Source organism: Neomonachus schauinslandi, chromosome 10 (genome assembly GCF_002201575.2).
Source record: "Neomonachus schauinslandi chromosome 10, ASM220157v2, whole genome shotgun sequence".
Classification (NCBI taxonomy): domain Eukaryota; kingdom Metazoa; phylum Chordata; class Mammalia; order Carnivora; family Phocidae; genus Neomonachus; species Neomonachus schauinslandi.
In genome coordinates, this window is record NC_058412.1 from 95,174,241 (window position 1) to 95,201,635 (window position 27,395).

The 27,395-nt window shown below is 50.0% G+C and overlaps 1 protein-coding gene across 1 annotated transcript; it reads left to right on the forward strand.

Moving 5' to 3' along the window:
- Positions 1–242: 242 nt before the first annotated feature.
- On the forward strand, positions 243–27,395 carry OVOL2 (ovo like zinc finger 2). The gene is made up of 4 exons (XM_021700703.1): positions 243–342; positions 1,016–1,236; positions 13,744–13,933; positions 26,637–27,395. Exons 1-4 carry the CDS (start codon positions 243–245, stop codon positions 26,948–26,950), a joined length of 825 nt encoding a protein of 274 aa, XP_021556378.1. The 3' UTR covers positions 26,951–27,395.

Here is a 27,395-nt window from a genome sequence, read left to right on the forward strand (position 1 = left end):
TCCTCGGCGTGGTCTCACCCGCGATTTAAGGCATAGGTGTCGCTGAGCCTGGAGACTGGGAGTCGCCGGGCGTGCGGGGGAGAGGCCTGGGCCGCGCCGCGGCGGGGGGCGGAGGGAGAGGGCAGGCTAGGCGGGAAGGTGGGCTCTGGCCGCCGGGAGCCGGGGACCGAGTCCCTGCCGCAGCTTCTAGCGGGGAGCAGCCGGGAGGAGGGGGCCGCCAGCCGGGGAGGGGGCGCCACACCATGCCCAAAGTCTTCCTGGTGAAGAGGAGGAGCCCGGGGGTCTCGGTCCGCAGCTGGGATGAGCTCCCGGATGAGGAAAGGGCAGACACCTACATCCCAGGTGAGCGCCGCGCGGGGGCCGGGCCTGGGCGCGGGACTCCCGGGGTGGGGGCAGGGGTGGTCGGGTCCCCTCGGCTCCTCGGCGGGCGCTGGACTCCCCACCCCCATGCCCCCCTCTTTCGGGGCGGGCGGGGAGGGGGGTCCTTGAGGAGCGGGAAGACCGGGAGTGAGAGGCTGGGGAACCCGGGACGCCCTGCGCCCCCTTCCCCCTAGTGGGTGCCGGTAATTGCCCGGCGGCGGGACCGTTGGCTGCCGCGCGGGCCGGGGTGAACCTGGAGGGGAGACGGAAGGCCGGTAGGGGTTACTCTCAGCCCCATGTCCTCATGGGGTTGCACCGGGATCCGTCAGCCCCTCGGGCTAGGTGGGTTGAGGTCAGACTCCTAACCCCCTATCCCAGAGAGAGGAAACTTGGCGCGCGGGGTCCGCGGCCGCCGAAGGCCCTCGGTTCCTTGTGGGCGCGGGGACTGGGACCGAGGAGCCGCCCCCCGAACCCCGTGCTCGCTCCGGAGGCCCAGCCGGGGACCCGCTCGCCCACCCCCGCGTGTTGCCCACTTGGCCAGGTGCCCAGGTCCAGGGCGGGGCGGCGGCGGCACCGCCCGCAGGTCAAACTGCCGCGGACGCCCGGGCCTGACGCCGCGTGTCTGTGTGTCGGGGCGCCGCCCCTTCCTCCGCAGTGGGCCTGGGCCGTCTGCTCCACGACCCCCCCGAGGACTGCCGCAGCGACGGCGGCAGCAGCAGCAGCGGCGGCAGCAGCAGCGCGGGGGAGCCTGGAGGCGCCGAGAGCAGCTCGTCCCCGCGCGCCCCCGAGCGCGAAATCCCCGAGCCCGGCGAAGCCGAGGGCCCGGGCGGACACCTGGCGGCGATGCAGCGTCCGGTCGCCAGGTCGAAAATCAAGGTACGGTGTCGACTCTGCCCCCCGCCGCCACCTGCACCACGCCCTGGCGTCGGGCTCCGCGAGCCCGCGCCCCTCCCTGCCGCGCCCGCCCGCGCACCCGGGCACCCGGGCACCCGGGCACCCAGGCACCCGGACACCGCGCGCGCCCTCTGCGCCGCTGCTGCACCTGCCTCTGGGTCTCGGCCAGGGCGGCTCTGCGCGTCCTCCTGTCTGCTGGGTAACCAGCGGCCAGCGCCGCTGAGCCCTGGAGGCCGGCTCCTGAGCGGGCACGGTCCGCGGGGGTGGCCTCTGGAACTGCCTAAAAGACCCAGGCCCAGCTTCCTCCCTCCAGCAGCCCATTCTGTGTGCAGAGCCTGAAGAATCACCAGGCCGTCGGGGTTCCCGGGTTCGGAAAGGAGGGACCCAGGCTCTCAGGAATTCCATTCTCTGCGGCGCATTCCTAGCGCTATGAGAATTCCGAGTTTCACACACTTCCTTGCGTTCTGGAGGCAGTGGCGACAGTTTGGCACACAGTGGACCTCTCACAATAACAGCTCTTCCCATTGACAATTATGGAGTGCCCGTTAGACTGCAGGTCTGTGCTGGGCACTTTAAATTTGTCATCTCTCTCAAATCTTGAATTAAACTGATGGATAAAGGGGTTCAACTGCAAATTGCCTCAGTGCCCCGCCCCCAGTGGGTTGGAGTGTTTGTTACCCTGCATTATCATTCTTCAACCCCCCCCCCCCAAGTCTTCTAGAATTGTACGCGACATCTTATCGGGACATTCATCTGGCTTTTCTGGGTAGAACTTCCATGATCGCCTGCTCAAATGTATCCGTTACCCGCAAGATTAAGGAATCTCATTCCACTTACTTAGTCAGCTGGAGCCAGGGAGTGGTGTTTTAGGAATCACATGACCCCATTTCCTAGCCTGGTGGGACTCTGCGGGCTCCAGGCCCTGGGTGGTGGGCGAGAATTCTTGCGCGCGCCAGGGCGGTCCTGCAGCCCTGCTGCCCAGGCGGGGGATGGGAGGATGGGGAGGAGGAACTCTAGTGTTTGCTGTGGATTGGGCGAGACTAGGTTACTTTTCCTGGGCGAGGCCATCCCTCCCTATGCATATTACTGGTTCCTGGGGTTTGGCTTGGGGGCTGGCTAGGGTGCATTTGGTTATGAATTGAGGCTAGAGGCTGGAGCCGAAATCCTCTGGAAAGACATCTTTAAAGGTTGCTACGGCGCAAGCTGTTTGGTGTTAAAGTTGACTGCTGAGGTTCAAAGTCAGCTGGCCTGAGGCTTTTCTGGGCCAGATGGGGTTAAGTGGGAGGGGACAGTTTGCCTGAGGCTGGTAGCTCTGCCCTCCAGGAAATTCTACAAAGTGTCCCACTTGCATATTTATCACCAGGCTGGAAGGACAATTGCAACGTTGTTTTGGGATTGACTGTAGTCAGTTTGCCCCTCTGTCCCCCAATTTCCCAGATTACCCTGGGAAGAAAGTGGCAGGGAAGAAAGATCCAGTCCCTTAACCAACATTTGAGGAGCTGTCTCTTGTCCCAGGCAAACAGCCCCATGGATCCCTGGATTAAAGAATAAATAAACCACAATCTTATTTCTATGATCTTGCCTACATGCTGCCCCTGGGCTGGGGGATGGGGTATAGTGTTAGCTCCTCAACCCTAGCACAGCTTCCAGAGAAGTTCCATTTATTTACTGAGGATGTTTAGATTCCTTTTCCCTCTCAGCCTCCATCTGAAAATAGGAGACATTTTGGTATTAAGATACTCCAAGCCTCCAGAATTATCTTCTGTGGTATTGGCCGTTTTCAAATGATTGTCCAATTCGCCTGTGACTTAGCATATTTCCTAATTCTAGAGTTCTATGCAAAACCTGCTGCTCTCTTAATTCTTAACCAGAAGAAAAGGAATGCCAATGCAGTATGAGGCCCATATATGATGCATAATGACTGAGTTTGAATGATTTCAAGACACCCCCTGAGCAGTTGGCTCAGAGGACTAGGGGAGGGGCAGGTTTGAGCCAGTGCCCCGCAGAGAGGCAATGTCCCATCTAACATTATGGAGTGCCTGCTGTGTGCCAGGCAGCCAGGAGATAAAGATGTTCCCTGCCTGGTGTTCTAGAATCATCTGACAGTAACAGTTAAGCCTCTAGGCTCACTTTTTAGCTGCCTGATCTTGGGCAGGTTGCTAATCCCTCTGGGCCTCAGTTTCCTTGTCTGTGAAATGGGAATAATAATGATACCTCCCTTATAGAGTGGTAAACATAATAAATGAGTGAAGAGAGGAACGTGGTAGGTGCCCATTAGCTCTAGCTAGAATTATATGGGTTGGTGGAGAGACACAAATATTATTAACTCTGTTACAGCAAAGGGAATGCTAAAGCACAAGCAAAGATGTAATACATTCTGAGCCGGGGAAGGTTTCTTGGTGTGGATTTGAGGGCAGTGGAGAAGAGGGAGAGGCGGGCTTTAGGGCAGTGGCATGGGTTGAGCCCGAAGCTTGAGTAGGTAAAGGACTCAAAGTCCTAGTGCCTGAAAATGGAAAATGGACCTGGTAGGGTCAGAGAGAAGAGTGGGAGTTGAGGAGCTGGGCCAGGGCGAGATGATGAAGGGGCCGCGCCAAGAGGTGTGGATTCTCCTGCACAGGCACAGCAGGGGTTCTGGAAGGGTTTTGAGAAGGAAGACCTCAGTTGGGTCCATCTTACCAGCTGTATTAGGGATACATTATCTGTTCTGAGTCTTCGTTTCCCTGACCTGTAAGATGGAAAAGCAATAGAATCGGCCTCTCAGAAGGGTTGGTTCGATGCAATGAGGGGTGCAGAGTGTCCAGCACTTTTGTGCATGTGTAAACTGCCAGTAGGGAGTTAGCTAAAAGTTATGTATGGCAGGTTTCCTTAAGGTCCAGTACTCTGTTGCCTACAGTGGGGACAAGGGATTTGCCAATCCGGCTGTGCTGGTGAGTGGCTCTAGAAAGGAGTTGTAGGTGCTGGTTAGGAAACTGGCCTTTTCCAGCCTATCTGCCTATGACTGTGTGCCTCAGGGCAGTTTGCAAAATTGTCTCTACTACTGAGGATTCAGTAATTTTCCAAACAGATTGAGGTGGAGAGATCATGTGTATCTAAGAAGGCGGTAGTGACAGATCCAGGTGGCTTTAAGTCTCTTTTGTGCTGGTCCCATTTACAGGACTCCAGCTGCGGGGCAGAGACCCCCAGAAACCCTGATCACCATTGCCCTTCCTTTGAAGGCTTATCGGAAACTAAGTAACTCTGAAGTTAAATCAGTTACTTGGCGGACATTTTTCCTTCCTGGCTCAGTGGCTGGTGGGACCCAGGTGCAAGTGTAGAGTAGCAGGTGAATCTGTCTTCTCCCCCTTTTTCCTTCTGTTCTCGTCCTTTGGCCTCTCCCAAGGATACTTCAAAAGGAATTGAGTGTAGGATTCCTTCTGAAGTATTTTTGGTCTTTTACCTGGCTCTGTAGTCCAAGTCTTCGAGTCCTGCCAGACGTAGGAACATGTGGTAGTCTTTTTCCTTTCTTCCCATCATTTGTCACCCACCCCAACAACCAGTAATCCATGGTTATTCCTGCCCATCCAACCCCTACCCATCCCCAACACATGATTTTGAAGCAAATCTCATTTATCATATTACTTCAACCATAAATACCTCAGAATGTGCCTGTAGTAAAGGCCAAAATACATGATCACACCTACATTAAGAGCGGTGTTCGCATTGCTAATTGTCTCATAAATTCATATTTTTTTCAGTTTGCTGAATCAGGTCCACACAATGTCTACACATTGTAATTGATTGACATATCTTTCAGTTCTTTCATAATTTGTCCATGTTCCCTCCATCTCTTTTCCATGTCCTTACAAGTTAATTATTGAAGAGATGAGTAATTTCCTTGGAGAGTTGCTAACAATCTGGATTTTGAGGAATGCATCAGCACGGAGTCTAACGCTCCTTGGTCTTCTGTGTTTTCTCTAAACGGGTAGTTGGGTCTGCAGCTGCACTGCCCACTCTGGTAGCCAAAGTCACATGTGACTATTTAAATTTAAACTAAGTAAAATTAAAAATTAAGTTCCTCAGTTGCACGAGCCACATTTCGGGTGCTCAGTAACCACATGAGACCCGTGGTTACTGTATTGGACAGTGCAGATTAGAACATTTCTGTCATTGGACAACACTGCTTTAGATGCTTGCTCAGGTGTATTTATTTTGGCTAAAAAATATGTCGGGGGAGGGTCATCTATTAACATCAGGAAGCGCACAATATTTGTGATATGAGCCGCTGTTGATACTCAGGGTCTAAATATTTTAGGTTATTAGGGGTTGTGATATTCTGTCCTTCATTTCTTAGCCGGTACTCTTGTATAGAGATATATTTCCTCTCACCTGCTGTTTGGTTCCCAGTGAGGCAGTTCATTTAGGAAAGGCCAAATAAGATTCCCTTTATTTACCAGTTTTCAAGCTAATCTGTTGGTTCACCAGAATTCTACAGCGATGGCCAACTTGTTTATTTTTAAAATATTGTTGTGAATCATGATTTAAGTGGTTTTTAAAAACCCATCCATTTGATATTTGGAAGAGAACATAAGCTCTGTCCCTAACTCCTTGCCTATTGTCTTTTATCTCCTGAGGCAGAATTGGCTGCCCCTCACCCCCACCCCCCTTGTAACTCACTGACCATGTGCCTGACATTTGGCTGACCAGACTCCTCCTCTTCTTGACTCTAGACCCACCGATGGCAGGGAACGTTCCTACTGGGCTTGTATCCCCAGCATCTGGTACAGTAATGCCTGACTCATAGGAGGACATAGGTCAACATAGAACAGAAATACAGGTGTGGGGGGGGAGGGGTCAGCCGTCCCTGGATGTAAATGACAGCATTTGGAAGGAAATAGGAAGCAAGAAGGGAACATAGATCTCGGAAAATACCTGGAATAGATGCTCAAAAAAGGCTAAATTAATTAAGAGGGGAAAAAGAGGAGAACCATATAAGTGTTAATTGCACTGGCTTTTACTTTGAACATGGGTGAAGTGGGTTTAGTTGTAGACAACAGAATCCATGGTAGTTAGCTTCAGCTGAGCATGGTTAATGATAGGGTAATGAATGGACTAAAGAAAGACCAGGCTATAATCCCAGAGCCACACTGCAGAAAACTGGGCCATTAAGGGAGCTATAGCTGACTGCCTCTCCGGGTGCCTGCTCCTGCATCATGATGCTCTGTCCACTTAACTCAGGCCCAGATTCAAATCTCCTGATAGTGCATGTAAATTGGTGGAACCCAAGTCACATCTAAAACCCGCAGCTGCAAGGGGGTCTGGGAAATGTAGTTTGTAGCTTTTTAGCCTCTGCAGCACAGGAAGGCCCACCAGAAAAAAGTAGGAAGAGATGCTAAGAAGAGTGTCCATCCGTAGGATTCATTACAGGGACCTTTAAAGCTTGTGTGGTCCAATCCCCTCATTTTCAAGGAAAGAAGGGGAAAGCCCAGAGGGGTTTCCTTGAATTTGACACAGTTTTTAGTAGCAAAGTCCAACCCAAGGATCCTTTTAGGCTTATTGTATTGCATTGTGGGAGGTGTCTTTGACACTTCAGCCATTAGCGTTGACGGTCTGACATGAAGCTGTTGCTCACCATGATATGAGACAAACAATAGGATTCATCCCCCCTCTCTCCCCCACATCATGCCCAAATCCATGGACCTGTCTAGGGGAAGTGTAGGCACAAATTTCGCAGATAACAGGCCACATCCAAAATCTCAGTGTGGGCACCTACAAGTCATGTGACCAAGGGCAGTTTAGCTCTCTTGGAGCCTCAGTTTTTTTCTGGATTATAAGGTTGTATTCTCTTCATTATCTCTGCATTTGAAAAGGTTCTCCATTCTACCATATAGTGGAGTTGTGAACCCTAAAGAAGTGAGTGGTACAGGGACCAGGAGGGAATTTTTTATCCCAAGGGAATCGGGCAATATGCTTAGCATGGTTGTTTGTCATTGTTGTTGTTTGTTTTTTTGTTTTTTTAAGTAATCTCTATGACCAGTATGGGGCTCTAGCTCATGACCTCAAGATCAAGAGTCCCATGTTCTACCTACTAAGTCAGCCAGGTGCCCCTTGCTTAGCATGTTTTAATGCTGAAGCATAGCAAATGTGTCAATGGAAATCTTATCCAAATGGCCACCACCTTCATGGTACTCTGCCACAGGAAATAGGACCATTAATAATTTAATAAACTTGTCTGGGGGAAGCATCAACAGAAAATAAAGGATTTTTTTTTTCTTTAGAAGTTTGACAGGTAAGTGACCTTAGCCAGCTTTGAAGTTGGTCAGAGGGCCAGCCAAAGTCCCTACCTCCCCAGACACTCCTGCAGTTTTCAACAGCCCTGTTACAATGATCGGTTTGTTTTTGCTGCAAAGACCTGTTTTTTAGAAGAACTAGAGGGAAACCTGTGTGTTTTTTAAAATGAAAGTCGAGATCCTGCAGAAAACAGGACAGCAAGCAAGAAAGCGCCCCCCAGCCATGGGGTTGGAGAATCACTCAGTCTCTCTTCATCTTTCTTGCCCTGAATGAATCCCCAGACTGATGTCACCTCCCACCATCCATGGTAGCTCCCCCATTTCATTAATAAGCCTTTTGCGAAGTGTTAATTTTGGATTAGGGGTGAAACTGTTAAGCTTTTCCAGAAGGTAGCATGGTGTATATACCACCCCCAGCAGGGCTGGAGCAGTACCCTATAATTAAACACATTAGTAATTTTCATATCAAAACACATGAATATTGACACCAAATGGGATAAAGTCTGCCTAGCTCTGTGTCTGCTCGGGCCCACTTGTATTGCCAAAGGAAGATATGTGAGAATGTTGGTTTTCAGAGCTGTTTGGATTTCAGAGTCGTGGATGAAGGACTGAGGGTTGGCAGCTCATAGTGAAGGTTAGTTCCCTTTTTTTTTCCATCCGAGAGAGAGAAATTCAAAAGGGCAACAGAGAAACAAGAGATTTTGACCAATTACCTTTTATTCAGGATCACAGAACTTTGGATCTGGTCTATGAGTTACGAGTTACTGACCTCCAGGTCCTTTGTTTGTTTGTTTGTTTGTTTAGATTTATTTATTTCATTTGAGAGAGAAAGAGAGAGAGAGCACAATCAGGAGGGGCAGAGAGAGTCTTAAGCAAACTCCACGCTGAGCATGGAGCCGGACTCGGGGCGACCTCAGGACCCTGAGATCGTGACTGGAGCTGAAAGCCAAAACCGAGTTCATGGCTTGATTCACTGTGCCACCCAGGCGCCCCCTCCAGGTCTTTTTTACTAGCTTTTCTTATTTAATTCCTTAACAATCCTGAGAGGCAAATATAGATACTGTCCACATTTTATAGGTGATGAAATTAAGGCTTAGAGAGGGGGAGTAACCTGCCTACTCCCCACAGACTGTAAGTGGCGGAGCAGGGCTTGAACTTAAGAAAAAGGAAAAAAGACTCTGCCCTTAGATCTTCATACTGCTGAAGATGGCTCATCTAATACCATTTTATCATTTTTTTTAAAGATTGTATTATTTATTTGAGATAGAAAGATCGAGAAAGAGGCAGAGGGAGAGAGAGAAGCAGGCTCCTCACTGAGCAGGGAGCCCAATACGGGACTCAATCCTAGGACCCCGGGATCATGACCTGAGCTGAAGGCAGACGCTTAACTGGCTGAGCCACCCAGGTGCCCCTCATTTTCTTTTTTTTTAAGTAATCTCTACACCCAATGTGGGGCTCAAACTCACGACCCTGAGATCAAGAGTCACATGCTGTACGGACTGAGCCAGCCAGGTGCCCCGCCATTTTATCATACTTAACACGTGGGAAATGGTGGTGCAGGGATATTAAATGACATCCCACAAGTGGGTGATGGAAGGTATAGGTTTTTATTTGATCCTCAGCATTCCTTGTCTGTTCATTTTGTAACCAAGAAGGCCAAGATGTAACTAGTTTGGGTCTACTACTTGCAAAGTGGAGTAACAAGGTATGATTGGTTAACCTTATTTTGAACTTTTAGGAGGTCAGGTGTTAGGTATAAACCTCTGTAAACATTGTAAAGATGACCCAGTGACCTGGGGAGGGATTGCTGGTGCTCTGGCCCATGGGATGTCATTCCAGGAATCAGATGTGTTGTCTGTATCCTGCAGCCCATCCTGGAAGAGAACATTAGGAAATGTGGCAGGTCTTGTGCTCTGGAGAGATTGTGATACATCTCTTACTGTTCCAGTTCCCTATTGCACTTTCACAGATAACCCCACATTTAGCAGCCTAATTTATTAATTTTTTTTTCCCCCAAGACTTTCTTTATTTACTTGAGTGAGAGAGAGAGCACACAACGCGAGCACGGAGTTGGGGGGAGGGACAGAGGAAGAGGGAGAGGGAGAAGCAGACTCCCTGCTGAGCAGGGAGCCCAACAAGGGGCTCGATCCCAGGATGTCCTGGGATCATGACCTGAGCCGAAGGCAGACACCCAACCGACTGAGCCATCCAGGCACCCCTAGCAGCCTAATTTATTATTCTATATTCTAGTTCTGTAGAATGACTGGGCTTAGCTGGGCCGTTCTTGCCTGAGGTTTCTCTCGTGGTCACAGTCAAATGGCAGCCGACTGGAATCTTCTGGGGGCTTAACTGGGCTGGATCACGTGTCTGACAGCTGACACTGTTTCCTTTTTCTAGATGCTTTAATTATATGGTTCTACCATCTTTTTAAAGCCCCTATTGATGGACTTATAGGTAGTTCCTGGTCTTTTGCCATTACAGACAGAATTTCAGGGCACCTGCCATGTGAAGTATACTCTGGGATAAATTTCACATTTAGGAATTTATCCTACAAATAGTCTTTCCTTTCTGAGGATTGAAATAGTCTGGCAGAAGCTGGCTACATCAGCCATGGTCTTTTGCCATTTAATTAACTTTACATCTTTCAACAAGGCCCTTTTAAGCCTTCAAATATAATTCCTTAATATCCGGGTGCTGGGTTGGTCATAGATAGAGAGAGGTGGCAAACAGTGCTTCATGGATTCCCTAAATGAGCCCCTTGGTGCTGGCTCAGTTTGCCATCCTGTGGAATGGGGATGTATATGAAGATGGAGAAATGGGAAATTTGCCTATGTTGACGTACACTTGGAGAATTTCTATTTTTGTTACAAGAAAACCAGAGGAAAACTGCTTAGTCCCCAGTCTCCTCCCCCATCCTCATGTTCTCCCCTGTGTTAAAAGGCTTTCTGTATCTTGCTCAGATGATCCATTGGCCCTGCACTCCCTTAAGTTGTCACTAACCTCCTTTCTCTCTACCCTTCAAGATTTTATTCTTTTCAAACAAAATAATGCCAGTGATTTGAGGTTTTCATCCTGGACTGTAATAGAAGGTATCCATATTACATGCAGAGCATTTTAAAAATAGGAATTTACCAAAAGGCTTAAAGTAAACAGGAGTTCAGGTTTGGACTCTAAGTTGGCAAGTCCTTAAGAACATTCTGCAGGAAGAGTTCTAGCTTTTTGCATGTTCTTAATCAAACTACATGGGTCAGTTGTCTGTGTTCTGTTTTATTAGGCATTCACCAGCTCTCAGTGACCTTTCTCCTGTGTAGACTTGGCCTTGAGAAACTCCAGGTATTCGGTTTGCCAAGACTTGGGTCATATTTGTCTTTTTTTTTTTTCTTTAAGATTTTATTTATCTATTTGAGACAGAGAGCACGAGAGAGAGAGAGAGAGCACCAGCAGTGGCGAGGAGCAGAGGGGGAGGGAGAAGCAGGTTCCCCGCTGAGTATGGAGCCCGACTCGGGACTTGATCCCAGGACCCTGGAATGTGACCTGAGCCACCCAGGCACCCCGGGTCATATTTAGTCTTTTTACATCCCTTCAAGGGCTGCGATGCCCAGAATGGGGACTTCTAGGCAAGGAGAAAAGACCTGCCCCATCCTGGTGACAGAAATAAGAAAGTCTTGGGCTCAGCTGGGTCTCCCTCAGGACGAGGACCAAGCCCTACCCCTTTGGAGGACACAGAGGTGGGCTTTGAGCAGTTGGAGGCCCAGGGTGGCAACCCACTGGGTCAACAACCCAACCCCTGAGGCCATCCTCCTGTGTGCCTTCCAGTGGCCCCTCTGCCTTTTGAATAGAACTGAGTTTCTTTAGGGCCCCAAGGTAGAGCCCCAAGGAGGACGCTGCCCTGCCCTGCTACCCCAGCTCTTTTCATTAACTGCTCTCTTGGGTTCAGGCTAGCCATGTGGAACCACACGCAGTCTCCCTGTTGCCCATTGCCCACTTCTGAAATATTCATTGCGGTTGCCCTTCTCTTCCTCCTCATCTTTGCCTGGCTGAGGAGTGAGCTCACTTCCTCGGAAGCACCTTCCCTCATACTCTACGTCTGGGGTAGGTGCCTCTCCAAGGTGTCCATTGCTCCCGGAGCTTCCCAGATACCAGTGGCCTTTTGATGGGTCTGCTTCCCCACTAGACTGGCAGCTTCTTGGGGACACGCCATCCTGGTGACTGTGCTGCCTCCAGCTCTGAGTACAGGGCCTGTTGCAGACCGGGCACTCCGTATGTCGGCTGAGACAAATTAAGCTCCAAACAGACGAGGAGGCCGACCGAAAAACTGTGCTCTGGGGTCTTGTGCCTTCCCCAAGTCTCTTTGTATTTTGCCACTGTGAACCACTGCCCATCAACACTCTTGGTGCCCTGGCCTGAGTCTGAGCTTGGGGGGTGGGGGGCAGGAATGTGCACAAACACTTGCTGACTTCTGCAAAGGCGTTTACTTGAGGAAACAAGGTGAACACTGAGGAAACATCTGTGCATGATGGAACCCTCTGGAACGAGTGGAATAGCGTACTGAACTGTGTGAGGGCCATACCCTAGCCTCATGTGTCCGGTACAATCCATGCCACAGTGGCATCTCCTGGGAGCTGACTAGAAATGCAGCATCTAGACTCCACCACACCTGCTGAATCAGACCCCCGGGGGACTTGTGTGCACACTGGGGCTTGAGGGCCCTGGTCTTAGGGCTACAGAAAACAGTTTGGGCAGAAGCTGCAGTAATCGGAGAAGCTGCATCAGGGAGGGAGCACTTGAGCTGGGACTTAGTGGAGGGCAATACCGAGGGCGGGGGGAGGCGGAAGGGTGTTGGAGGCTATGGAGGTGTTGAGCCAGGCAAGGATCAACTCTTCCTGTTAATGATGTTCGTATGAAAATCAGGTTATTAGGCCCTTTTACAAATGGCAGAGCAATTGGCTCAAGCTTCGATTTGGTTTGGTAGCTAGGAAAACTTTGATGAATATATCAGCTCTGGTGTTTTTCACCATTTAATTATAGATTCAAGTTTCTGCCTTAGAGGCGGCAAACATGGTTGAGGGCCCATGGGACTGGAAGCCCAGGGCCTGGGGTTTGGTTATTTTGCTGAGAATGAAGCTGTGGGATTCTGACCAAGTCACTTCCCAAAATGATCATTTTAGGAGTTCATACTTTGGTGGGTCAGGAGCTAGGGCATGGCCCAGCAAGGTAGCTGTACCCTGGGTGGCATTGGCCAGAGTCACTTAACTGATGGCAGCCGTGGGCTGGGCTGGGAGGCCCAGTGAGGCTTTATCTGGCACCTCAGTGCCTCTCCCAGTGGTCTTGCCCTCCACATGGCTGCTTGGGCTTCCTCACGGCATGGTGGTCTTGGATGTCTTACATGGCAGCTCGCTTCCAAAAGGGAACATGTAGAAGCTGCATAGTCTCTCTCCCTCTTGTTTTTGTTTGTTTGTTTGTTTGTTTGTTTAGAGAGCGCACACGTTGGTGGGGGGGGGTAGAGAGAGAGGGAGAAAGAGAATCCCAAGGAGGCTCCATGCTTGCTCAGCACGGAGCCCCAACGAGTGGGTCTCGATCTCACGACCCTGAGCCAAAATCAAGAGTCGGACGCTCAACTGACTGAGCCACCCAGGCGCCCCAGCTGCAAAGTGTCTTAAGACCTAGAACTTACACAGGCCCTGCCCAGATCCCAGGGGAGAGGAAAGGGTTTCCAATCTCCTGATGGATGGAGCAGCGTGCAGGCACAGGGAGGAAGGAATCGGCTGTGTCTGTCTTCGGGGACTCTGTACCTCATTGGGACCTGGACTCCTTTCTTCCTGCTCTCCCATCCTCAGCACTGGCTTCCCCTCGATGGTCCAGGGTGGCTGTTGGAGTTCTGGCCAGCAGGAAGGAGCAGAGGAGGAAGAGGGCTCCCCCTTCCCCCACAGAAGGGGTATATGCCCTTGGCCCACTAGTCCCGCCACCGTGACTTGCTGTAGATGTTCAACTGGGGGCCGTTGTGCCCAGAAATCAGAAGTCTGTTCTGAGGAAGGAGGGGGGGAATGAACGCGGGGAGGAGCTTCCAGCCATTTCCTTCCCAAACCTGCTTGGAAGTTGTAGGGGTCAGGAGCCCCAGCCTGGCCAAGCCTGGAGACACACAGGGAGGTGTGCCCCCCGGGCTGAGCCCACCAGCTGCGCCCGCCTGCCCCAGGGCCCTCACACACACCCCCCTCTGTCCCAGTTCACCACAGGCACGTGCAGCGACCCCGCGGCCCACAGCTGTGAGCTGTGCGGCAAGGCCTTCCGCCTGCAGCGCATGCTCAACCGCCACCTCAAGTGCCACAACCAGGTGAAGAGGCACCTGTGCACCTTCTGTGGCAAGGGCTTCAATGACACCTTCGACCTGAAGAGGCACGTCCGCACGCATACAGGTGAGGAAGGGGAGGGGGCGTGGGCCTCGCGCTTGCTTTTGCGGTTCTGGCCCACGGAGCTCCTGCCCCTTGGCCACCAGAGAACCACATCGGGAGCGTGGAGCAGTGTGGTATTTCTGGAAAGACGGCAGGTTGGGACGTCTGAGGCCAGTGCATCTGGGCTCACCTCCTGGGTGTGCCACCAGCCCCCTGAGTCACCTTGGGCCAGGCAAGGACCTTTGCTGACGCTGTTTTCGCCTCTGTATGATGTGGTAATGGCCCAAGTTCTAGGGCCCCTCAAGACACATCACTGGCTGGAAGTGTCCTCAGAATTGTGAAGTCTGACACAAGGCTCCCCGGGGGCATAGTTCAGCCATCATCTGGCTGACTGCTGGAATGGATTCTTGTGGTCTCACTGGTGGTGTCTTTTGCTCCTTTGTTGGGATATAAGCCAGTCTCAGAATGAGCTCCTGAGAGCTCGAAGAGAAGGAAATGCTCGGCTCCTATGTGAGGCTGGCAAGTGTCTTCCTCCCCGTGGTCCTTCCTCAGTTTCCAGACCTATGAAGCATGGATCTGGGTCCTTACCAGCTCAATTCACAGAGGATCCTAGGGGTGCCCATTGGCCTCTTCTTCCAGCCCTTCTGACTGGTTAAGGCATCATTTGTTTTAATTTAGACACATCTGGCCTCTAGGCTTCCCCTTGAGGCCCACAGTTCCACACCTCAAAAGAGGGATCTTTTGAGGATAATTCTAAGGATGCCATTTCCCTTCTGAAAATTCTCCAACTCTGGGTGAGATGAAATCCAAACTCCTCATCTTGATGGACTTCATGTAAGCTCCTTACAATCTGGGTCCCATCTTCAAATCCCCATCCTGTCCCGTCCTATCCCATTTCATCTCAGGTAAACCCATCCCGTCCTAACCATTCAGCCCCATCCTACTCATGACCCATTCTCTCTACAGCCTCATAGAATTTACGATAGATTGTCTCCTGATCCTCAAGTCCTTTCAGAGTTTGGGGTTCCCTCTGGCATCTTGGTGGAATAGGACAGTGTCCACTCTTCCCTCCGGATGGAGATCCCAGCTCTTCAGTCCTCACACAGGGCCCTTCTCTGATCCTGTGTATTCAGATTTCTTGTATAGCCCTTATCCCACCGTTGTGTTCTGAGAGTGCTCGCCAGGAGCTGTTTCCCCGGCCTGGGAAGAGTGTCCTCCACCTGAGAGAGTGGACTGGCATACTTAGAAGTTCCTTTTTTCCTTCTAAAATACCTTTTCTCAAGTGGATTTTTCATTTAAACGTAGCATGCATCCAGAAGGGCACACAAATCATAAGTGTAGAGTTTGACGCGTTTAAGGAATTTTTACAAAGTGAACACACCCATGTAACTAGCACCGAGATAAAAAAACAGAATACAGCAGTCCCCCTTATTCATGGGGATACATTCCAAGACCTCAGTGGATGTCTGAAACCACAGGTAGTACCAAACCCTATATATCATATATATATATACCTGATAAAGTTTAATTTATATAGTAGGAACAGTAAGAGATTAACAACAAGAACTGATAATAAAATAGAACACTTACAGAGATATACTGTAATAGAAGTTAAGTGAACGTTGTCTCTCTCTCTCTCAAAATACCTTATCATACTATACTCACCCTTCTTGCGATGATGGGAGATGATAAAATGCCTACGTGATGAGATGAAGCGAGCTGAATGACGTAGCATTAGGCTACTACTGACCTTCCGAAGCTAGGTCAGCAGGAGGATCATCTGCTTCTGGACTGTGGTTGACCATGGGTAACTGAAATCACTGAAAGCAAACCCACAGATAAGGGGGGCTACTGTACGTCTAGCCCCCTGAAGTCACCGCTCCTCCCTGTGTCACTATCCTCTTCCCTCCAAGAGGCACCACTTGTGTGACTTGGAACAGCATTAATTACTGTGTCTGGTTTTGAGCGTAATAGAAATGGAATCATGTAGTGTGAACTCTCCCGGGTCTGGCTGTAAGGCTTCTTTTTTAGTCCCTAGCACCAGTGAATCAGTAAAAGTTTGATCTCTGTGTGGTTAGGCTGGCACCCTAGGTTGGGGCAAGGAGAATGCTGTGGGAGTGGTGGGCTGGTGGGGCTCCTGTGGGTTTCGGTTGCAGACCCTGACCCAAGGATTTGGGTGTAAGCTGTTTTTTGAAGAGATGATCTCAGGAAGCACAGTGAGGGGCTACAGAAGGGAGATGGGGAGGGGAAGACAGCCAATAAGAGCAAGCTAATGAGCAGGTTATCACTGTGGGCAACAGGGGCTCGACCCCGCTGGGGACCCTCTGAAGAACCATGTAGAATGCACTGCAGAATTGCTCCGGGGTGAGGAAGCTGGGGTATTTATCCAGTAATTCCTGTCCCTCATTGATAGGGGTCCATCCTGGGACCCTCATTTCCTAGGCAGCTCCTCCCCCAGCTCCTTGCAGATCTCTGGTGTTTCCTGGGGAATCTCCTCAAGCAGAGAGATGCAGGAAGCCACTGACTTTGCTGGAACTGAGGTGACCCAGTGAAAGGCTCAGGGGTGGGGGCAGGGTGTTGGCAGTGTCCTCTTAGGGACAAGAAGAGTTAGCAAGTAAGGGGGGTGGCTTGGCAGAGGCTGGGAGTCCCTGCAGAGGGTGACACAGCTTCTTCAGATGGCAGCAAGCCACGAGTGGTCACTTTCCTCCATGCCAGGCCCTCAGCACTTTGGCTGCTATCTCAACCCGAAGGAGTCAGCGAGCCCCACGTAACGGACGAGGAGACGAGGCTCAGGGAGGTCAGATAACCATAGGTGGTGGAGCTGGGAACCAGACCGGCTGGTGCTAGAGTTCATGGTCTTCCATTTTGTCAGTCCCCTTCTCGTCCCCTTTGCCTCCCAGTGCCTTCCTCACTCAGGTTTCTCCCCGAGGCTGGGGCCTCACCAGTTTCTGGAAGCCTGCTTGCCCTGCAAGAAGGTGAGGTGAGGGGGCACTCAGGCCTGGCACAGACTGCACACTGCAGCCTGGGGGTGGGCAGGTTGCATGGGAGTCTTGAGTGTGTGTGTTCAGTGGTGCCAAGATACCCACAAGAGTGGGCAAGGAAGGAGATGGCCGGCATCTCAGACTCCTGAGCTCCTCCATCTCTGGCTCCTCAAAGGTGACATTTCTAGTGACTCATAGAGGGGCTGGAAATTACTGAAGTTGGTGAATCATAATGCCTTCCACCTAGTGCTTTCCTAAAGACCCTCACGGTTTACCCCATGAAGGGGAGGCATCTAGGAGGGGGAAAGCTGCAGCCATCCTGGCCGGTACAGCAGCCCCTGGCCACGGGTAGCCGCAGAGCGCCCCAGCATGTGGCTGGTCCCATTGAGATGTGGTGTTCAGTGTAAAACCGACACCAGATTTTGATTTAATGCAAAATAAGAATGTAAAACATCTCGGTTTTTAATGTTGATTCCACATTGGAATGGTAATATTTTGAATACACTGGGTTAAACAAAATATATCACTGAAATTAATTTCACCTGTTTTTGTTTTTAGCGAGAGAAAGCGCGCATGTGCAGGGGCGGGGTTGGGGCGGGGTAGGGAGGGAGGGGCGGAGGGAGAAGGAGAGAGAGAATCTTTTTTTTTTTTTTTTTAAGATTTTATTTTATTTATTTGACAGAGAGAGACAGCTAGAGAGGGAACACAAGCAGGGGGAGTGGGAGAGGAAGCAGGCTCCAGGCCGAGCAGAGAGCCCGATGCGGGGCTCGATCCCAGGACCCTGGGATCATGACCTGAGCTGAAGGCAGACGCTTAACGACTGAGCCACCCAGGTGCCCCAGGAGAGAGAGAATCTTAAGAAAGTTCCACACCCAGCACGGAGCCTGCTCGATCTCACGACCCTGAGATCATAACCTGAACCGAAATCAAGAGTCGGACGCTTAACAGTCTGAGCCACCCAGGTGCCCCTCTTTACTTATTTTAATGAGGCAACTGGACATTTTAAGATTACAAGTGGCTTGCATTTTAATGTTTGTTGGACAGCATTGACTATAAGATCGAATCGAATCTACAGGTAATGATTTAAAAATTTTTCAAACATAATTTGACTCTTAAAGTGATCAACAAATAGAATTATGGAAATGTCTTGAACCTGTTTTTCCTGCCCTGGTTTATTTGCTGCTGGAGATGTGCCTCCAGGTAGTAAGGGACCAGAACGAGGAGCAAAGGGCTTACTGGCAAATTAGGCAGTAGCGAACGGAAAAAGGATTCCTGGCTCTGGGGATGCGGCCACGCCCGCAGCAGGAGGGGCTGCCATGGCGTCCTGGTGGGAGGGGCCTGCGCTGCCATCTCTCCAGCTCTGCACAAAACGGTTAGTCAGTAAAAAGCAAAACTTTGGGGTTCTCAAACATTTTCAAAGTTCTTGTAAACAACCTCCCTGATTCCAAAAGATCTTACCAGACTTCTGCGAGTTTGGGTCTTGATTAAGACATGAAGTTTGGATTTATGTTATTAACGATTGCAAGTAGACGTATTTAGACCAGAAGCAGACATATGTGAACACAGATACGGTAGACAGCAGTTGAGTGAAGGCTGTGTTTGCTTAGAGTCTGATTGGACCGGTCTTGACTAATTTAAAGACTTCCTGGGATCGCAGGACCCTTCTTTTGAGAATTATAGCTACCGTATCGATGAGGTGGGCAGAGAGAGTGGCTTAGAGAGCCAGGACTAATCTCTCCTTCCCTCCATCTCCTCCTGTCTTGTGCTAGGAGGGACAGGGCAGCTAAGGAAAGACTCAGAACACAAGGAGACATCTTGAAAGAGGCCCAGGGAAACCAGAGTCTGTAAATGTCTTACCTTAATATCCAAGTGGATGAAAGAAAAGATTAAGATTTTTTTTTTTTTGGATGACTTCACCAAGAAAAAAGTAACTCAGAGTGTGTGTGTGTGTGTGTGTGTGTGTGTGTGTGTGATGGGGAGGGGGGATGTTAGTCAAATGACATCTGATTCAAGGTTGGAAGACAGAAACTGATGCACAAAAAGTAACATTTTGTGAAAATAGATTAGCAAGTAAGGGGCTATTTTCAATCCAGATTGTCTGGGGTCAGATTCCCTAGAAGCAGATTCTGAGATGGTGATTCTTATAATATGATTTCTTGGGGCGCCTGGGTGGCTCAGTTGGTTAAGCATCTGCCTTCGGTTCGGGTCATGATCCCGGGGTCCTGGGATCAAGCCCCTCATCGGGCTCCCTGCTCAGCGGGAAGCCTGCCTCTCCCTCTCCCTCTGCCTGCTGCTCAGCCTATCTGTGCTCTCTCTCTGTCAAATAAATAAATTAAAAAAAAAAAAATCTTAAAAAAAAAGATTTCTTAAGGGAGGGGTCAGAGGAAACCTGGAGGGAGGGGGGTGGGGAGCAGGACAGGGCAGGGCAGGGGGTGAGCAGAGATGTGGCCTCAGCCTGGTGCCCCAGGGGTTCTGGGTGTGAACAGCACTATAGGCAAGTGGGGGACACTTCAGTGTCAGTGAGACATTAGCCGAGGGCTGCGTCTTCCCTGGGCTGGAAACTCATTGCCCAGTGCCCATTCCTTGGAGAAGGGGACAGCCGGGAGCTGTTAGCGGCCCACACACATGATAGATGCAGAATGAAGCACTGGCTCAGAAAGGGGGTCTGCAAAGGGACCAGCAGCATCCACTACACACATAGTAGAGGAAACTGCTCTATTTAAGTGGAGTTGACAGGACCACTGAGGCCAGTGTGGGAGATTCTTGTCAAAATAGAGAGAGGGGGCCATGAGCTTTAAAGAAACGAACGTGGGATGCCTGGGTGGCTCAGTTGGTTAAGCGTCTGCCTTCAGCTCAGGTCATGATCTCGGGGTCCTGGGATCGAGCCCCACATCGGGCTCCCTGCTCAGCAGGGAGTCTGCTTCTACCTCTGCCCCTCCCCCTCTGCCCAGCTCTCTCTCTTTCTCTCTGATAAATAAATAAAATCCTAAAAAAAAAGAAATGAATGTATATTCAGTTCACTGCCTGTGGAAGACATCACGGGCCTGTTTTTAGAGAAGATTCTTTTGGATTTGTTTAAATGTTTAGGTTGAACTAGCTGGGATGCATCCATGGAAGGAAATGATTCACTTTTCAGGGTGGGGGGGTAGGATGGGATCCATATTCTAGAATAAAACGTAATACCCGGCATTTGCATGTGCCGGACTGAGCACCAAGTGCCCCACCTCACTGCTCGGGAGCCGGCACCACCAGTGGGCCCTGGGCACTTGTTGGAGAGGCAGAACCACATTCATCGAGGCCACGGCGCGTGAGGTGTGGCCTGGGCATTGTTGACTGGTATGGCCAGATGTGCCAGGCCCTTCAGACAAGTACGGCATTTATTGAAAGTCTTACTTTTCTTGTTTGGAAAATGGCTACTTATTCAGTCAGAGACTCCAGCCAATGCAGACAAGAAAGTGTAAGCCACTGTCAACAGCCGAAAAGGGCACATGCATCTGTGGGGTCTCCAGTGCAGCCTTTAGGGGGTTGTGCCAATGAGGTGTAACCCATGTTGGTTATAACTTTATGACACTGGAATAAAGGAGTCTGGTCAAGGCGCTTGGCATTCCTGTGGAAGCTTCTTGAGTTCCAGAGAAAGAAGCTGAGGAAAGCAGATTTTGAGCGCCGGGAAGTGGGGAGGGGGCACAGGCCCAAGCTTCGGTATCTGCCCCACCCGTTGGGACGCCCTCTGGCCTTATCTTCCATCGGGCCCATTGAGAGGGACTGGAAGGCAAACAAATCCCATCTTGATTGAAGAAGAGGAAACAATGGAGTCTTTGTGTGGAGCCTACAGGGAAGGATTGACTGGGGGGGGGGGATGCAGATTGGGAGAAGTTTGGACTGGGGCAGATGGCAGAAAAAGAAGAAAGTAAACTCCACCCCTAGGGAGTTCAAGGCTGTCTGGTGGGATCACCTCCTTTGCTCATCAGGCTGTCACTGCTCTATTTCATTTTGACTTACTTTTTAGCTAAAGAAATATTATGAAAAGGGGAAAAAGTGAAAGAAAAAAAAAGTAAGCCTTCCTCCCCCTGCCAAGCCCTAAAAGTTCCACACCTGAAAGCAAACATTTAATATTTCCACCCCCCCCAAGTTGTTAATACACATTGCTTTTCTCATGTCATATATATCTCGGACATCATTTCATATCAGCATGGGCAGACATACCTCTTTTTAATAGTTGTCAGAGCATTTTTTAATATGAGATTATGACAATTTCAAATTTGGTGGCACCATGATTTCCCCTTGTCCCAACTGATGAACTTGTTTCCATTCTCAGGGTTTTCTTTCCCTCCCTTCCCCTTCCCCTTCCTCCCTCCTTCCCTCCCCCTCCCTCCCTTCTTTTCTTCCTTCCTTTCTCCCTTCCTTCCTTCCTTCCTTCCTTCCTTCCTTCCTTCCTTCCTTCCTTCCTTCCTTCCTTTTTTAAATGTCAGACTACCACGAATATTCTTACACATACTTTGTCTACCTGTGTGAATCTTTCGGTAGATAATTTCCCTGAAGGGGGCCAAAGGGTAGACACATGGTGATCTTTGGTGGGCATGGCCACATTGCCTCCCAGGGAGGCTGCCCTAAATACCCACTCCCACAAGGAGGCCTGTAAAAAGCTTCTTGCTGAAGTTCATGTTTGTATCAAGTTCAGTAGTGCAGCTCGTGGCTACGGCAAGGAGAGCAAGCAGAAAGCACCAGTAGCGAAGAATTTTGTTTGGAGATGTGTGATATGAAGCTTGATTTTGGTAATAGGAATAGAAAATTTGAAGAGAAGAAATCCTTTTGCATAACCCAATGCAGTATTTTTTGGATGAGGTCACAGAGGCCATAAAGCACAACATTCGAAAGGGTTGCCGGCGAAGGAGGTCTCTCCACCAGGCACCTAATGACCACATTGAAAACAATTATCCCCCTTTTTTTTCCCACTGTGAAATAAATAATACATCCCAAAGTGCATGCAAATACAAAAAGTGCACATCTAGAGCCAATGGAAAGACAAATACTCCATATGTGCCCACCAGCCAGTTGAGGAATAGAGCATATCCGTGTTCTGTTAAGCTGGATTGTAAACTCTTCGGAGCTGTATCCACTGAGTACGGAATACGTGCTGGGCCTTTTGCAGGTGGTGTCTCCATTAATCCCCAGAGCAACCTAACAAGGGGGTATGAGTGTTATCCCCATTTTATGGGTGAGGAAACTGAGGTTTGGAGGGGTTCAGCCGTCTATCATGGGCTCACGTGATGAGAAGCAGGTGTGTGATGTGTGGGTTTTCAGAAGCCTCGGACTCTTGGCTGTGGTGTCAGTAGGTTAATGATGTCTGGTAGGGTGTAGTGTTTTCCAGTTCCGGTATCCCACTCCGGACATGGACAAGGTTGGCCTTGGCTCCAGAGCGCTAAGGTGGGTGAGTCCCCAAAGTTGGGGAGGCCCTGGCATCAGTCTCTTTTGCCCAGGGGTCCTCTCTGGCCACCTTCATCTCCCACCCACCCCTGAGTTCATGGCGGGATGGGGATTCCAGGAGGCAGGGGTTTGTTCCCAAGCCCAGAAAGGGTCACCCGGGGGGCTGCTGCATGACAGTGTCTGCTTGCACCAGTGAGTGATGGATGAATGTCCTATTTCCAGAGAAGGGACGTGAAGCGCGTGTGCAGAAGTCAGAATTGCCCGAACTGGAGTTTTCGGTGTCTGCTGTCTTCCATCCATCTTGGTGTCTGCGAGTCTCCTGTCCTCCAAGCCAGGCTCACATCCCACCCTCCCGGGGCAAAGCCCACCCGCCGTGGTCATTCCCATTCTTTCTATATAGTCTGGATGATGGAGGGCTCTGGAATCTCTAGTTTTTGCTTGTCCGGGCCTTGTTGGGTGCTCTGTCCATGGCCGGGCCTTGTTGGGTGCTCTGTCCATGGAAGGTGCTTGGCTGACCTGTTGGATGCAGAAGGAAATGCGCTCCTGGCACGCTCACCTCTGCTGGGGGGCCAGGGATCTGGCAAAGCCCTGGTCAGCAGCCACTTCAGATCACCTTTTTGGGTCACTGATGGGCGGGGCTTCCTAGAGCAGGACTGGAAGCTTCCTTTCCTGGGGGGCCTAGGAGCTCGTCGGGGGTAAGTGCACTCTTCTCCCCACATGTTCAATTTGGATGTAAAACAGCAGCGGGTTACTTCCAATAACTATTGAAAGGAGTAACGGGTCTCTGGGTGAATTTCTCTTTTTAAAAAAAAAGATTTTATTTATTTATTTGAGAGAGAGAGAGAGAGTGCCACAAGCAGGGTGGGGAGAGGCAGAGGCAGAGGGAGAGGGAGAAACAGACTCCCCGCTGAGAAGGGAGCCCGATGAGGGGCTCGATCCCACCACCCTGGGATCATGACCCCAGCCGAAGGCAGACATTCAACGAGTGAGCCACCCACGCGCCCCTCTGGGTGAATTTCTATTGTGATGAGCTGTGGGTTTGAAATCAGGTTTGTTGCTTGCTCTGCCAGAGGGTGGGGGAACCAGCTGCTGCTGCGGCCCAGAAAGCCTGAAGAGATACAGAGCCCTCTAGGGCTCGAGCATGAAACCCAAAGCAGCCCTGTTCCTTAAATTTGTTTCTTAAATCTCTTTCTCCGGGCCAGTAGGGGTTCATTCATTCATCCCTTCGTTTAAAAATTATTTACTGAGCACCTATTATGTGCTCAATGCCGAGAATTGTAAAGGAGTTTCTTAACTTCTGGCAGTTTTCTAGAATGTGTGGAATATAAGATCGACCTGCATTCTGCTTGAGTGTTACAGGATACGCTTCACGTGCGTGCTTCTGGACGTGGACTGCATGAGAAATGGAAGCGATTTGGTTTGTTCAGGTGGTTGGATGGGGGTGGGGGGAATATTTTTTTCCATTTCAAGTTCCCGTATCATCTGCGCACTTCGTGAACAGGAGGGGCTCTCTCGGCCCCCCTCCATGAGCCACCATTAAGGAAGTGGGGACATTTAACCTGGAAGAGAAAATACTGGGGCCAGAGCTGCTTTCAGACCCCAAAGTGCCGTCCTCATGCCTCATTTGGTAGAATTTGTCTGTGAAGCCATCTGGTCCTGGACTTTTGTTTGTTGGGAGTTTTTTGATTACTGATTCAATCTCCTTGCTGGTAGTGGGTCTATTCAAATGTTCATTTTGGTCACACCTCATTTGGCGAGGCCTTAGACCGGTGACTCCAAAGAGGTCCTGGGACAAGCAGCCTCCGTATCACCTGGGAACACGCTAGAAACGCAGGAGTCTCAGCCCTGTCCCAGAAAGGGAAACACCAGGGCTGGGGCGTGGAATCTGTGTTTTGATGAGCCCCCTGGGTTTGAGGACCACAACTCCACATTTTATTCAGTCGGGGCGGGTGTGGGGTGGGAGGGGCTAGGACTCTGCATTTCCTACAAGCTCCCAGGGGACGCAATTTGACTGTTGGCCCGAGGAGCACGCGTGAGGACCTGGTTGTACAAGGCAGTCAGTCTGTCTCTGGCTTGTGAAAGATGGCATTTGGATATAGCCGTCCAACAAAACACCATGGTGCTGTGAAAAGGAATGAAACCGAGCTGTAGGCACCAACATAGAGGAATCCTCCAGATTATTTTGAAGCTAAAAAAGTAGATTTTGAAAATATCTTTGGATAAGTTTGCTTCCATTAAAGCCAGGATAGTAAAATCATCATAAATTCCATTTTTGTGTAAAAAAAAATATTTAAACATTTTAAAATGTGAGTTTTAATTCAGCTACTTTTCAGTTCAGTATATTTTTTTCAACAGCTAGCACATTATGGGGAAAAGAATAACCGTTTAAAAAATACATGAAAACATCTACATAGAGTGCTTGTCTTTCCTTTTGCCTCAAGCTCCAGGATGGCACTGTTGGGTCTTGTCCTTGTTTAAGATTTTGATAACTGGGTCCTGTGGATTTTTTTTAATGTGCTTCGATTTTTGAAATATTATCTCACTTGACCAATGAATTTTTGGCATGCCCTTAAATTTTGCATCTCAGGCTTTGGGGATTCCTGTAGGGGATGGCTCAGCTGGCCTCTGGGCTCTAAGATGGTCTGACTGTGGGGGCCGCCCCCTATCTGTTCCCCGTACCCCAGCAATACTCGCCCTTTAGAGCCTACGTTAGGTCTGACTTACATCAGTTCATGTGACTTTCTGCCCTCACAGTCAGGATGAGTGCTCTTAGTGGAAATAGGGAGGTCTGTGCTTTCATGAGGCTGAGCTCCCTGGTGGAGATGGCACATGGGAACTCTCTATCTAGAAGACAAGCCCCACTGGTATTAGCCTATTGCTAAGGCCAGCATGAGATCTAGTTTGGAAACGCTTTCATAACCGTAGCAGATGCCACCCATGTCCCGCCCACACCCCTGGCTCCTGCCATTTCTGGGCACACCCATCCACGTTGCAGCTGCCCACACCTGCAACTCTGCCTGAGAGTGTTCTTGCTGGCACAAGACAGGGAAGGAGAATCGGCACCCCCCAGGGACGGCCCCTGACAGGCTGCTGGAGTGGGGCGGGGGTAGGGGAAGACCCTAGCCGTGAGGGGCAGGATGACTCAGAGGTAAGTGTTCTACCTTGTCCGGTGGAAGTGGACTCTGGTCGCCCACAGCAGTGACCGCCTTGCTGTCCCCACCTTGTAGGGCTCCTTCCTCTCGTTGCCCCACCTCTTCACTCACCGACAGGCGCTGCTGGGATCTTTTCACGGGGTCTGTTCCCAGGAAAACCGCAACTAAAATAAAAACAAGGTTTACTCTGCCCACTATAAAATCAAAACAGTAAGGCATACAAGTGGGAAAGTCAAAACCCTTCCTCCCAAAGCCAGGTGGTGTTTCTTTGCTAAGTTTGCATCGAACCCTTGTAGACATACTTTGTCTCCTGCCTTAATCATTTTTCTCATGTTGAATCCCTGGTCAGGCTGATTTTTTTTCTCTCCCTGTTTTTTCTACCCCTCAGCTCCTGGCAACTGTTTATCCACTCTATTCCTATGGGTTTGACTTTTCACACATAAGTGGTACCACGCAGCATTTGTCTTTTTCCGTCTGGTTTATTTCACAAAATGCCCTCACCGTTCATCCATGATGTTGCAAATAGCAGGGTTTCCTTCTTTCTCATGGCTGAATAATATTCCATTGTATAAATATACCACATCTTTTTTATCCATTCATTCGTTGGTGGACACTGAGGTTATTTGCATGTTCTTGGCTGTTGTGAATAATGCTGCAGTGAACACGGGTGTGCCGATGTGCCTTTCAGATCCTCTTTTCATTTCCTTTGAGTATATATCCTAGATGTGGGATTTCTGGATCACGTGATAGTGCTATTTTTGATTTTTGGGAAGCCTCCATACTGGTTTCCATATGGCTGTGTCAGTTTACATTTCCACCAACAGTGCACGAGGGTTCCCTTTTCTCCACATCCTCAAGGACCCTTGCTATCTCTTGTCTTTGATGGTAATCATTCTAACAGGTGGGAGGTGATTCATATTCTCCTGACGATCAACGGTGTGGAGCACCCTGTCATGTACCTGTTGGCTCTTTGCATGCCTCCTTTGGAAAAAGGTCTATTCAGTTCCTCTGCCCAGTTTTGAACCAGGCGGTTTGGTTTTTTGCTATTGGGTTGTGCATCATGGTTTTTGTTTTCGTTTTTGTGCATCATGTTTTTAAATGGCTTCATGGTTCGGAGGCTCTGGCTTGGCTGTGACCCACTGGTGATGTGTCTGCCCATCGACCTTACAGGCATTCGCCCCTATAAATGTGATATCTGCAACAAAGCCTTCACCCAGCGCTGCTCCTTGGAGTCCCACCTGAAGAAGATCCACGGGGTGCAGCAGCAGTATGCCTACAAGCAACGCCGGGACAAGCTCTACGTCTGTGAGGATTGTGGCTACACGGGTCCCACCCAGGAGGACCTGTACCTGCATGTGAACAGTGCCCACCCGGGCAGCGCCTTTCTCAAAAAGACATCCAAAAAACTAGCGGCTCTTTTGCAAACCAAGCTGATGTCCACGTGCCAGGGGAATGCCAACCTGAGTGAGGAGGAGGAGAAGTGAGGGGGGCGGAGGCAGCCAGAGCCACCGCGTTTATGGGGATTTGGGGTTTTGAAGGTCCCCTGCCCCACTTGGGTTCAGTTCATCCCTCTGCCCTTCTGGGGCCTGAGCAGGGGGATCTGTTCTAAGGGTTGTTGATGATAATAGTGGTGTCTGGCCCCCCCCCACCCCCCGTAACCCACATCCTGTTGAACAGTCAAAATTAACAAAAGTTTGTGGATGGTCATGATCGCCATGAGGAGGTTTTTTTTTTTCTTTCTTTCTTTTTCTCTCTTTCTTTTAGGATTTTCACATGTGGAGGCAGAGGTGTTCTTAGAGAGACTCATTTTATGGTGCCTTGAAATAAAAGTACTTCCACTTACCATGCTACTCAAGCAAGGAAAATGAATTTTATTATTCCGAAAGAGTTTACAGGAATTATTTTAATAAATGAAATGTTCTTGTGGAA